This window comes from Pelodiscus sinensis, chromosome 1, assembly GCF_049634645.1.
Source record: "Pelodiscus sinensis isolate JC-2024 chromosome 1, ASM4963464v1, whole genome shotgun sequence".
NCBI lineage: Eukaryota > Metazoa > Chordata > Testudines > Trionychidae > Pelodiscus > Pelodiscus sinensis.
The window spans coordinates 126,660,644-126,674,823 of NC_134711.1; the positions used below are offsets into that span (position 1 = coordinate 126,660,644).

The window sequence follows — 14,180 nt, forward strand, 5'->3', positions numbered from 1 at the left end:
CTAATAGGAAACATCTACACTCCTGTTTTTAGTGCTATGGCCCAAGCCCCATGAGATATCTCAAAAAAACTCTGCCGCATCCAGGGAACGCGTTTGCTCTTCCGCTTCTTTTTGTGGAAACGCAAACGCGCTCTTTCGGGGAGCCCTCTATACCTTGTTCTAAGGGCTCCTCTGAAAGAGGAAGCTTTTCCGCCATTTGGCCCTGTCTAGATGGGGCCAAATGGTGGAAAAGCCTCGTCTAGAAAAGCAATCGGAAAAAGCTACGCAAATTGCAGAGTGCAATTTGCATAGCGTTTTTGGAAAAAAGGCTATAGTGTAGACCTAGCCTCAGTGCCATGGGTTTTTTCTTTACAGTATAGCCATACCCAGAGGTAATTAGCACCAGGGCTACTCAACATGAGTCCCGTGGGCCACATGCAGCCCGCGGCCCATTTGTTTACAGCCTGCGACTGGGAGCCAAAACAAAAAAGTAGTCAGTATAATGGTCTTCTGTTGATATAAGTTTTAATAGTTAAATTCCTGGATTGTCATTGCTCATTAAAAGTGCTGTCATATGGGTGAAAATCGGGTACATATTGCATTTTATTAATATCAGGAGAACTGACTTAAATGGGGCCTGTGTGTTGTGTAGTCTTGCCTTAATCTTTGTATTCATGCCCATCAGTGTGAAAGAAACTATTTACATATATTTGCATATATATTTGCATGTATATGCAACCACACTTAAGTTGTGGCCCTCGGCATGTGCTGTGGATCACTATGGCCCCCTGGGCTTCCAAAGTTAAGTAGCTCTGATTTAGACCATTATTTTATTTCATCTCAGTCCAGTTCCCTAGGGGATAGGTCTCCACATAACACGTAAAAATGTGTTATCACAATTGCCAAACTAGAATCCCAGTGATCACTCTGGTAGCCAGGTGCAACTAGTTGGATCAGCTCCTTAAAGGAGAATCCAAACATAGCATAACCAGTGGAGACCAAACTTATCTCACTCCTCACTAAAATGGACCTGCAGGCCAGCAATGCCATATTTACTCTGTAGGTAAACAGAGGAGATTAATCTGCAGAGCTTCAGTCTCAACTCTTTCACCAGCAGCAAGTTCACTTTTTAAATTGTATTAAAATCCACCCTTAGGGATAAAATCCAGCCTTATCGCCAGGGATCTACGGCAATTTTACCGAAGAAAAATACTGCACTTCTCCCGAGTGGGGAGCAGATTACAGCAGGCACTGATATGGAAGCATGACAAGTTGAGGAGAACTGTGAGCATCACTGCATTCTCCTGTCCATGTGTGTAAATCAGGGGCCTCTCCAGTGGCTATAAAACTGACATGGGACTGAAAGGAATTCAGGGGTTTAAAAGAGACTGTGTTGATGGCACTGCTCCTCTAGGACAGCCAAGGAGCACTTGGCACGATCTGGAGTGGAGGCGAGGCGCTTTACGATACCATAATAGTTTCCAGATCCCATACTATCTAGGCACAAAGACAGTACCTGGTATAAATTAAAGCAGCAGGAATCTGTGACATCTGCACAGAACTCCTCCAGTGCTGTGTAAAATCAGGCCTGCTGTTCTTATGAGGCCTTGTGAAAGAAAACACTTGCTTTAGAAAGCAAAGGGTACATTTTTCAAGAATACACACATTAGTGACTTAGGGGCCTAACCCCTATTTTCAAACTGATGGAGGGGGCTACCTCCATGAGACTTGGGCTACTAAGGGACAGTTTTTGAAAGGCATTTAGGCAAATGGGCAGCTTTCTGAGAATTTTACCAAGTGCCTATCTGCATTTTGAAATTTAGAGAGGGATGCTTTTGAGGGAGTGGGAGAGTAAGAGTCAGGACAGGGGAAGGAGGCTCAGGCCAGGGGGCTCAGAGAAAGAGCTCACCGAGCCACCCATGACAGTAAGGATGGCACTGCAGCTGCCACCCCCTGGAGGAACCAGGGGGACAGTGCTGCCATGGCCAGCCCCAAACCCTGGCATGGCTCTTGGCAGGGTGGGAAGCGGAATGCCAGGGCTGCCTGGCCTGTCCACAACCCCCTGCGATGCTCTTTGGTGGGGACTTCTGGCTGGCAGACCCCCATATCTTGTGCTGCCCCCAAGAGATGGGTGGGAGAGTTTTGGGAGTAGGGGGCCCACTTACCTGGGCCAGTGGCCTGCAACGTGGAGAGCTTTGGCCCCAGCTGGCCACTCTCTTCCTGGTCTGGCCACCCCCTGTTATCACTCTGCAGTGTAGATGTCCCCCAGCACTTGATGCTCTCAATGGTCATTCTGCAGTATAAGGCTACGTCTACATTGCACAATTATATTGGAATAAACTATTCCAGAAGAAATACTCTGAAATAGCTTATTTCAAAATAGCATGTCTACACCATAGGGAAGCCTGGAAATTAGTCAGAGGCAGGCTCCCTTAATTTAGAGCCTCAGGAAGCACCGGGGAGTAATTGCTTTGAATGGCCTGGGGGAGGAGCTATTTTGAAATAGCAGCAGTGGAGCATCCGCACTACTGCTATTCCGAAATAGCTATTTTGGAAGAGGCATTATTCCTCGTGGAATGAGGTTTCTAAACGCCGAAATAAGACACCCGTTATTTGGAAATTATTTTGAAATATCGGGCTAGCTGTGTAGACGCTTACATAGTTATTTCAGAATAACAGAAGTTATTCTGAAATAATGCTGCTGTGTAGATGTACCCTAACTGACCTTCCTATCAGTTCCCTTCCTTTCTGTGCTATGGAAAACAACCCCATTCCAGGCACATCCCGTTTTCCCGGCACAACCAACCCTGACCTTGCTTTAAGTTAGGAGACGAGGAAGCTGCCTACTAAATTTGGTGGTCCTGGCTCTTATTGTTGAGGAGGAACTCTTGAATAAATGGTCTCACAGAAGGATGGATGGATGGATTCACAGATAGATACACAAACTCTCAAAATATACATATACATAGCACATATTGCTATTGCATTCCCCTTTATAAGGAGATGCATGTGCTGTTCAATAAGAAAATCAGTAAAGAAAATATGTAAATTATGACATGATCCAATGGTTTGAAATTGAAGCTAGACATATTGAGACTGGAAATCAGATGTACATTTCTAACAGTGGGAATAATTCACCATTAGAACAATTTACCGAGATTGTGGTGGATTCTCCATCACTGACAATTTTTACATCAAGATCAGATAGCTTTCTACAGTATATGCTCCTGGAATTACTTTGGGGAAGTTCTATGACCTGTGTTATACAGGAAGTCAGACCACAATGGTACTTCATGGCCTTGGAATCTATGTTTCTCTAAGAATTTATACAGGACTTCAGTGTGGAACTGCAGCTTTCATGGTGACCAATTATTTCAAATGGCTTTTATTTAAAAAAAAATTCTCTGACTTGAAATATGGTTAAATATGTGAAGGAAAGAAGAGACATTATAAAGGAAAATCACAGAGGCACATCAGAAACATCTACAGTTTTCACTATAGATAATGCTGTTAAGTACCCTTTTCTGCTTTTGAACCAGTTGTTCCAGCTCTTGTTCTTTTGAAACGAGTTTATGTTCCAGATCTTGACTGCGGGACTGAAACCTCTCTGTATCCTGCAAAATCAAAAGACATGAATATTAAGCAAAAAGGCAGGGACTTCATCATGAGGGCAGCATGGTCCAGAGGACAGTGCATAGGACTGTAAGTCAGATCTGGAAATAAAGGGTAGATTTTTAATAGTGGAGATTACTAACCATTGGAATAGGTTACCTAAGGATGCAGGGATTTCTCCATCACTTACAAGGCCATATCCTCAGCTGGTATAAATTGGCAGAGCTCCTTTGACTTAAATGAAGTTAGTGAATCTATGCTGAGTTATACCATCTGAGTTTCTGACCCACGTATGAGGTAACATTTTCCAAAGTGCCAAAGAGACTTACATTAAGCACCACTTTCAAAAGTGATTTAGGCACATATGAGCCTATGTCTCCCTGAGATTTAGGAATCTATGTCACTTTGAAAATGGAGCTAAAACTGCTGAATTGCTTCCACATGTTTAAAATTTTACCCTGGATATCTTTCTAAAGGATTTCCTGTAGTTAAGTTACAAGTTACTGGGCTCAATCCAGATATTACTGGTTGATATTCTATAGCCTAGCTTACATAGTAGTGGGTAACTAGTGGAGTCCCCCAAGGGTTTGTCCTGGGACCCATCTTCAACTTATTTATCAATGATCTAGAAAAAGGGGTAAACAGTGAGGTTGCAACATTTGAAGATGATATCAAACTGCTCAAGATACTTAAGATCAAAGCAGACTGTGAAGCGCTTCAAAAGATCTCACCAAATAAGTGATTGGGCAACATAATGGCAAATGAAATTTAATGTTGATAAATGTAAACTAATGCACACTGGAAAAAATAATCCCAACTATATATACACAATATGATGGGGACTAATTTGGCTACAACTACTCAAGAGAAAGATCTTGGAGTCATTGTAGATAGTTCTCTGAAAACATCCACTCAGTGTGCAGCAGCAATCAAAAAAGCAAATAGAATGTTAGGAGTCATTAAAAAAGGGATAGAGAATAAGACAGAGAATATCTTATTGCCTCTATATAAAACCATAGCATGCCCACATCTTGAATACTTCATACAGATGTGGTCGCCTCATCTCAAAAAAGCTATATTGGCATTGGAAAAGGTTCAGAAATGAGCAACAAAAATGATTAGGGGTTTGGAACGGGTCCCATATGAAGAGAGATTAAAAAGTCTTGGACTTTTCATTTTAAAAAAGAGGAGACTAAAGGGGGATATGACAGAGGTCTATAAAATCACGATTGGTATGAAAAAAGCGAATAAGAAAAAGTTATTTACTTATTCCCACAATATAAGAACTAGGGGTCACCTAATAAAATTAATAGGCAGCAGGTTTAAAACAAACAAAAGGAAGTTTTCCTTCACTCAGTGCACAGTCAACCTCTGGAACTTCTTGCCAGAGGATGCGGTGAAGGCTAAAACTTTAACAGGGTTCAAAAGAGCTAGATAGACTCATGGAGGTTAGGTCCATCAATGTCTATTAGCCAGGATGGGTAGGAATGGAGAACCTAGCCTCTGTTTCTCTGGAGATGGGTGACGGGGAGGGATCACGTGAGGATTACCTGCTGTGATCCCTCCCTCTGGGGCATCTGGCATTGGCCACTGTCAGCAGATAGGATACTGGGCTAGATGGATCTTGGTCTGACCCAGTATGGCCGTTTTTATGTTCTTATACATGACCAGAAATGGTGTCTTCTAGCTTTAAAATCTATCACTTTCAATGGTGTGAATCAGAAGCAACTCTGCAGAATTCAACAGAGTTACAGTGGTATAAAACTGATGCATGTGAGAAGACCCTGAGGGTTTACAGGCCTCTCCACTAGTGCAGTGGCCCCACACACATGAGTTCCCAAATATTTTATAATAGCATTTGAGTATGTCAGAGCTACTCCCCTCATTAGGAATTATTCCTTGGGACTAATTCTCAGCTGGTGTAGACAGAGACAGATTAGATGTTTGTGGGGCCCTGGGCCAAAGCAAATGGGGGCCCCTCCCTCCCTTTCTGTCTTCAGTTCCTGGGACCCGGGCCAATTAGGGGTCCCCCCAAAAATGGGCACCACCATGGTCTGAACCAGCTTCCTACAGGATCATTGTGGCAGGGGGCTACAGATGGAAGAGGCCCCCCCCACTTATTTTGGCCCCACAAACCCTTAATCCACCACTACCACCCTACTTCTGGCGCTCCTGCAGGGAGCAGGGTCATGGTGTAGGGACTTCCACCATTCTCTGGCAGGAGCACCAAGTGGGTGGGGAGAGGGGGAGAGCCCCAGCAACCCAACCCTGCTCCCTGGAAGTGCAAGGTTAGCAGGTAAAGCAGATCCAGGTGTGGAGGTGTTCATTGGGGGAAGGGGGAGGAGAAGCCATTAATCAGGGCCTCTTATCATGACCTAATTTGCCTACAGACTAATCTGCCAGTGGGTTTAAATGATCAGAGCTCTATCGATACAGCCCTCATGAATCACACTGGCTGAGAATCGCCCCACCCCCTACACTCTTAATTCTTCAGGAAAACTCAGAAAGATCAAACCTCCCACAAAGGGGTGGGTGCAGGAACAATGAAATATTCCCCCTGCCTCCTCTCACTCCTAACAATATATTTAATGAGGCAATTTAATGTACATTAACTGGATTCTTATGCAGAAAAATATATATCTAAATGAATAAGACATAATAACCATTCCTCTAACACAGTCCTTAATCGGCAGGGTACCAAATATCTTAAATAGCAACAGTTTGCACTTATTTGCCTTCTTAACTGTTTCTTTTGATGTATTTTTCAAATGCTATGATTTTTCCAGAAACAGGCAAGCATTTTCTTTTTCATATGGCATCTGTATGACTCTGCATTCTGCAGGGCCTTTGTGAACTTTTGCTTTATGGAGAAAGTTTAAAACCCCAAACACCAAAAAACAAATTAGTCGCACCAAGAAATAATATTCCTTGAGTATCTGACAGCCATTAGTGTGGGTGCTAGCTTTTAAAGTGCTAGGCTGAGGTTTACCTAGCAGCCTAAAAAGATCTGTGATAGGGATTAATAATGGAATTTATGATACTACCTTAAAGATCAAGTTAATTAGCAGCTAGTGCCTTAGTTTCCTATAGGTAAGAATCTTTACAGTATTATATCAGTAGCGGAATTTTTATTAGTGTATACGAAACAATCTCTTCCTTGTCAACCTTCATCATGAGAGATTGCAAAGCATTTTACAACTTTCAAGTGCTATACAAGGAGATCAGTTGACCCTCTGTTGAGATTCACCCAGCTCTAGTGTGGAACACATCAGTTTAAGGGTCTAATCCAATGCACAGTGAAATCAATTGCCAGGTTCCCACTGACTTTACTGGGACCTAAATGTGCAAAATGCACACTACACAACAGCTTAGGGCAGGAAGTAAACAATAACTTATCTAGTTGAAACTACAAGGCAACTTTTTAGACAACACGTCTACATCTACATTACAATGCTATTTTGGGATACTGGAGTATCCCAAAATAGCTATCCTGCATGTTCACAGCTAGCCCATCATTTCAGGCTCGCTACTTCGATGTCCCTGTAAACCTCATTCCATGAGGAGTAAGGGACATTTTGGAATAGCAGGTTATTTTGAAATTTGGCGCTGTGTAGAGAGCGCCAAAGTACAAAATAAGCTATTTCACAATAAAATCAAAATAAGATATGCAATTTGCACAGCTCAAATTGCACATCTTATTTCGAAGTGCGGTGCAGTGTAGACATAGCCCACCTGTGACATACATTGTGTCGCTCTATATCTCTGAATAGTGTGTTCAGAAATACTTGGAAGTTCACTGTATTGTTGAATAGGGATCTCTACGAGGGGGGAAAAACAAGCAAGAAGTGAAACAATGGCTCAAGATAAAATACTTGGGGACATTGCTGGATTGGAAAAGCCTGGATACCAGAACATCAGAATGACTATGACATTTTAAAAGAGACTCTCTGCAAGGGTGGAAATGGGGTGCTGTTTAAGACAGTAGCTGGTGAAGAGGTCTTCAGGGAGGAGCCAGGCTGTGATAGAAACACCTATTGGGGTGTCTGAAGAAACCAAGGGCAGGTCTACCCTATGGGGGAAGGTTGATTTAAGGTGCACAATTCCAGCTATAGAAATAACAAGACTGGAGTTGACGTACCTTAAGCTGAGCTAGGGCACCATCCACACTGTAGGAGGTCGACAGGTGAAATGATACCGTCGACTTCCCCTACTCCTCGTGACAGCACAGAGTATGGACACTGACGGGGGTGCTTTCAGCATTTGATTTAGCATGCTCCTACTAGACCTGCCAAATTGAATGCTGGAAGATCGATCTTCCTGGCAATGCAGACATGCCTGAGCCTGGGTATTGTTTGCATCAGGGAAAGACAGCCTCTAGGTATGACAGATGTGCATATAGATTTTTTGTTTCTTTAAAATCCTCTCTCTGGTATGCTTTGTTTCTGTTGGGATAAATACTTTGGTTTAAGACAGCTGTCTGGCCACTCTATTCATCTCTGGACACAGATTCCCAAAGCTAAGCTCTGCCCAGTTGGACTTGCTGGGTGAGCACAGTAGACACACCAGACTGAGGCCCAGTCTAAGAGTGGGAGAATTGTGGATTTCCTCCCCAAGATAAGTAAAGTCATGAGAGCTTCCACCTGAGGAGGATCACTCAGAGAGACTAGGAAGGGGACAGATGCACAACTGGCTCTGTAAGAATGACACCACATAAATTGTTCAAGGAATTAGACCTGGATATCGAGACTAGTTCTGCTATGAAAAGTTCCAGTTTATGAAGACAAGTGGTCAGGAGGATCTTGATTTTAAAACCCACATAAAAGATGGCACCTTTGTGAGCAAAGTGGTTTGGTAGTTATTTCAAAGAGGTAGTACAGCCTCTTGAAAATCACCAATCCAAGTCCACTTATTGCAATTTGTGGGTGTGCATTGGTCTCCCATTTAACTAGTCATCCAGCCTGAGCCTGTGATCTGATGAAATCACTGGAGGATAGAGCAAATTAAATTATGTTTTATCTTCTATTTCTGTGTATGCTGCCATTTGAGGGCTTTCTTGTGCTCTCACACTGGCTGAAATTAATGGAGTTACACTGGAGTAAAAACTGGTGTGAGTGCAGAATTAGGCCTTCCATATCTATAATAAAGAGACACAGTCACCTTTAAGAGAAACTGCTCTTTCTCATTTTTGATTTGCTGCTCCATTTCCTCATAGAGATGTTGAATTTCTTCATCATAAGCAGCAATTCTCCTAATAAGAGATAAAAGCACACTGTGAGAGTCTTTGTAGCATTATTTCAAGTAAAAGGCTCACAATTTACTAGCTTAGCATCACATTTCTGTTTTAGCACAAGACTCAAGGGAATGAGCCCAAGAGCAGAAGAAAGTATTTACATGTAGCAGGGTCACAGATAAAAACCAAACAGTTTCCCATAGGGGAGAGCAGTAGCGCTAATAAGGCTGTTTATTTGACATTTTAAAATTGCCAGCACAATATATGCTGGCAATTTATCGGGCCTTCTTAATGATTGTGGTACCTGAAGCCTAAGGAAGGGAGAGCCTAGACTTGACACTAATAGCAACAATGAAAATCTAAATGAGAGCTGGTTAAATAGAAATAAAAGTGATTTGTGCGTATTTTCAAGTTGCAGCTTTGCTCTACAGTTATTTACAAGATTGCATTATTCATGAGTACTCAGATGACTGATGATTTATTTCTGAAACCATTAGTGCATCCCAAAAGTTCCAGCATAAAGAAAGACTTGTCTGAAAGTTCAGATGGTAGTGTCTCTTTATGTATCTTTCTACTCAGGGGTTTGTTACACACTTCTTTTAAGCTGTAGTCACCCACAAAGCAGAAATAAAGTCCACTTTGCACAAGTGCACAAGACAACACAAGGAACAAGGGGTTAAGTAATCAAATCCACTTCTTTTTTATTATGTTTGGACCAGAAACAGCTGCAATTAGCACCTGGGCCAGACAGAGTATGGATGGAGAGTTAGAGAGCTTTGGGCTAGGTGGGGAGGGAATAAAAACATATTTTTGAAATGATCAGCATTTGAAAAAGTTCCTTCTAGCATGCTCAGAGGATTTTTAGTAGAGCCTTAATGACATCGCAGCACATTCTCCCCACTGGTGCGGCAAGGAGGGTTGGACATGAGGTATGTCTACACTGCATGGCTATTTTGAAATAAGTCCTGAATTTTATTCCGAAATAGTTATTCCAAACTAGCTTATTTAAAAATAGCACCTCTACACTGCAGGGAAACTTCAAAATTAGTCCAAGGCAGGCTTCCCTAATGTAGGCATGATATCTCGATTTAGAATCCCAGGAAGCACTGGGGAGGGATAACTTAGAATGGCCCTAGGGAGGAGCTATTTCAAAATATCAGCAGTGGAGCAGCTACACACTCCTTATTTCAAAATAGCTATTTCTGGATAGGCGTTATTCCTCGTAGAATGAAGTTTACATAGTTTGGAATAAATCATCCATTATTTCAAAATGATTTTGAAATAATGGCATGGCCGTGTAGACACTCGCATAGTTATTTTCAAATAACGGTCATTATTCCGAAATAACTTTGCTGTGAAGGCATACCAAAAGAATGAGGTTTACAGACTTTGAAATAAGCCGTCTGTTATTTTGAAATTATTTCAAAATAATGGAATGTCTGTGTAGATGTTCGCATTGTTATTTCAAAATAATGCTAGTTATCTCGAAATAATGATGCAGTATAGACACACCCATTAACGAGCTGTTAGTTAAGCGGGCAATTTGCAGAGTGTAAATCTCTCAACAAAATACATAAAATCCTCTAAAGTCTTCTCATCAGGAACAGGAGAAAACTAAGGGGTACTGAAAAAATCACTGTGTCATTTGGGAATGTCCCTGTCAGTTTTCCTGTACAAGCAGTCCCCGGGTTACATGGATCCGACTTACATCGGATCCCTACTTACAAACGGGGTGAGGCAACCCCGCACTAGCTGCTTCCCCACAGCAGACCAGGGAGACGCGAAGCTAGCGCCCTTCCCCAGCAGACCAGGGAGATGCGGAGCGGCTTTTCTCAGCAGACACCTCAGCTTGAGAATAAAGGACTGAGGGAAGTGAGGTGTGGGAGAATAAAACTGAGCTCTGGAGAAATGTTTGGCTAGAGTTTCCCCTATAATATGTACCAGTTCCGACTTACATACAAATTCAACTTAAGAACAAACCTACAGTCCCTATCTTGTACGTAACCCGGGGACTGCCTGTATTCTGCAAATTCTCCTCTGAGATATATCACTCCAGTCAACTGAGTTAACTAAGAATCGGGGCATCTTTTTTCCTTCAAATGTGTCCAATGCCTGTCATTTATAACTTGCATTTTTCATCCCCAAATAGAAAGGACAATGTGTAGTCTCATAATGGACTCTAGTGATAAATGCTTGCTGAGCTATATTGACACAAGAAAAACAAAATGCTTTAGGGTTGATTCTTTACTGTCTTACACTTTGTTGGGTCATTTACATCTGTGCAAAATGAGCTCAAGCTGTGCATAAAACACAGCTCTCCCCACCACCACCGCAATAGCTGCTCACCCCCACCCTCCTTCATGGTTCGAGTAATGCAGGATAATGCAGGAAAATAATGGGACATTTTGTGCTTCTTTACTCCCCTTCATAGGTGCACAGCCAGACTTAACATTCTGGCCCAAAATATCCAAGGCACACTATTCTAAGAATACAATTATCCATAGAGCAAATTCAGAGCTTATTTGAGAGGGTGGAATTCCATGAAACCATCATGCAAGAGAGACAATTTTTAACAAGATAGCACGAGTGCCAAGATCACATCTGTCAACCCCGTTTTTACCCAATAGTATGTCACGTTGAGCAGGGTTAGGCTGGTTATACAATGAAAGACCCTATTATGATGTACATAAAGAACACAGTAGTCCACGTTGCCATGAGAACCATAACTGAATTTCCTTGCCTTTGTGGGTTAAAAGAAACAACTTGAATGTTGAATTCATATACTATTGTTTTTGGCACTAGATTTTCTCTAACTTGTGTTTGCAAGGGCAGAACAGGGCTATGATCTGAAAATGACATTTGGGAGACATTTTAATATCATGTTTGTTTGTTGTCTGCTTTAGCAGACAACTAGGGGGATGACATCTGTAGTCTAAACACACCCGCAGCTTTAATTATTGGTTTAGACTCCATTCTTAAAGCTGGTCAAATAATAATAGTAAGATAATTTATCATCATTATTTAAGGCATAATATAATCATGACAAATTTATTCCACAAGTAGCAGGAAAAAATTAATCAGATAAATTATTTCCCAGATATTTGGCAACCATCTGCAGAAGTGGTAGAATAATGGGAAGAATATATAACCAAGTGATTTAGTTAGTTAAAATTGCCAAAATTCCTCATCAAACAAACAAGCAACAACTAAACTCTGGTCAGGATAGTTAAGGTGACATGTTCTGGTCATTATGGCTATGTCCAAGGAACATTTTCAGAACAGTTTCCAAAAAAGCACACGTTCTTTCGGCATCCCTCGGTGAGGGATGTTCTGAAAGAGGACTTTTTTCTGAAATTTGGCCCCAGGTAGATGGGCCAAATTTCAGAAAGTCTCTTTCGGAAAAAAAGCAGAAAAGGATACGCAAATTGCGGTTCACAATTTGCATATCTTTTTCCGACTTTTCTCTGCCATGTAGACATAGCCTATGTTCTTGTAGTGAGATCAATGCATATATGGGGTGGTTTCATTTCTGCCTATTACTTTAGATGTGGTATTTAAATTCTGTCCACCATTGTTCACACAGACACTTGGTCAGAACAGCTGTTATTTCAAATGAAAATAGGTTAGTGTTGGGTACTTTATGGGCTGATTTCAAAAGGCACCAAATGTCCTCCACTTCCTTTGAAGTTAGGCTCTGCTACTGCCTTGCTTTTGTAACCTTGGGAAAAATCACTTCCCCTCTCTGGCTGGCATTCACAAAATGACAACGTCCAACATTTAGGAGCCACTGACATTCACAAAACCTCCACCCATCTGCCACCTAACCCGGTAGCTACCTATGTTCCACATTTAAAAGTCCTCCAAGGTACTTGCATTTCAGCAGTTGGGCATGTGCACAGTCTTAAGTAAAGAGGTGTGCCCATCCCTTAACACCGCAGAGGTGGTGTTAGGATATATAGGATATTCTGTGAAAGGCTGTCTTCATGTCTCCTGTCTAAATGGTGCCACTGTGTAAAAATATATATTCTATGGGCCAGGGAAAAAGTCAGAGTGACTCCATAGCTCAGTGGGCAGGGCACTCTCAGGAGAAGCAAAAGACCCAAAACTGGAGAGCCAGCTTCACATCAGGCAGGAGGGGGAAATGAACCTGGGTCTCTCACTGAACGCTAACCACTGGGTAAATGGTAACAATGGGGCGGAAGGATGAACTACTGCTTCTCCTGCCTCCACCTCAGTGGAGGGAGGTGCGTCCCTCTGGCCTGGAATTAGATGTAGAGGCACTAAAATAATTTGTATAGTTGGGGTACTGAGAGCCATTAAACCACTTCAAGCCAGAGGCTGCAGCAGCACCTCCAGCATTCCAAGTTCCAGCACCTATGATTAGATGCCTACCTCCTGTTGCAGGGCTGAGATCTAGCCCACTTCCCAGTACTCAGCATTTCTGTTGGCTAGCACAGGCATTAGGCAGCTCAGCATGCTAGCTTTTTGGAACCTCTCTTTTAGTTTCCTAACTTGAATGCTCATGTGTCTCCCCGCATCCTATGTCTCTCAGTCTTGTCTATCTATCTAGACTGCAAACAGTTTGGAACAGAGAATGTTCCAAACATGATGGCTGTGTCTACACTGGGCCACTTATTCCGGAAAATCAGCCGCTTTTCCGGAATAAGCTACGAGCTGTCTACACTGGCCCTTGAATTTCCGGAAAAGCAACGACACTCTACTGTACAAAATCAGCCGCTATTCCGGAAAAACTATTCTGCTCCCGCTCGGGCATAAGTCCTTATTCCAGAACACTGTTCCGGAAAAGGGCCAGTGTAGACAGCCCAGTAGTCTTTTCTGGAAAAAAGCCCCGATCGCGAAAATGGCGATCGGGGCTCTTTTCTGGAAAAGCGTGTCTACATTGGCCACAGACGCTTTTCAGGAAAAAGGGCTTTTCCAGAAAAGCAACCTGCCAATGTAGATGCTCCTTTTCCGGAAAAACTGAAAACGGAATAGTATTCCGTTTTAAGCAATTCCAGAAATTCATGCCAGTGTAGACACAGCCTTTGTATTTGTACACATCCACAGGCACAATGGGAGGTCTAGCCTCAGAGGAGGTGCTACTGCTTAGTCTAGGGCAGCGTTTCTTAAAGTGTGTTCTACAGAACATCAGTGTGCTGCGAGGTAGTCAGAGGTGTGCTGTGGAGAGAACAGAATTCAAAATGGCTGCCCTTAAAGTGACAAGCCTCCTTTTTTTGCTCAACAACTTTTCTCTGAGGCCTTTTTTTTCCTCAACAAAAAAACCTTGGTGTTCCCCATTAAAAAATTATTGTTTGGTGTTCCTCAGTCTTAAAAAGTTTAAGAAACACTGGTCTAGGGG

At 42.4% G+C, this 14,180-nt stretch overlaps 1 protein-coding gene across 3 annotated transcripts in view; it reads right to left on the reverse strand.

Annotated features, from left to right (window-relative positions):
- The window catches only part of CRACR2A (calcium release activated channel regulator 2A), a 122,776-nt gene that overhangs the window by 37,578 nt on the left and 71,018 nt on the right, over positions 1 to 14,180 (reverse strand). For all 3 annotated transcript variants that reach the window (XM_075900589.1, XM_075900586.1, XM_075900595.1), the window contains 2 exons: positions 8,749 to 8,839; positions 3,498 to 3,593 (listed from right to left, as the gene is read on the reverse strand). In XM_075900589.1, coding sequence (XP_075756704.1) covers positions 3,498 to 3,593; positions 8,749 to 8,839 — 187 coding nt within the window. The remainder of the gene's footprint in view (positions 1 to 3,497; positions 3,594 to 8,748; positions 8,840 to 14,180) is intronic.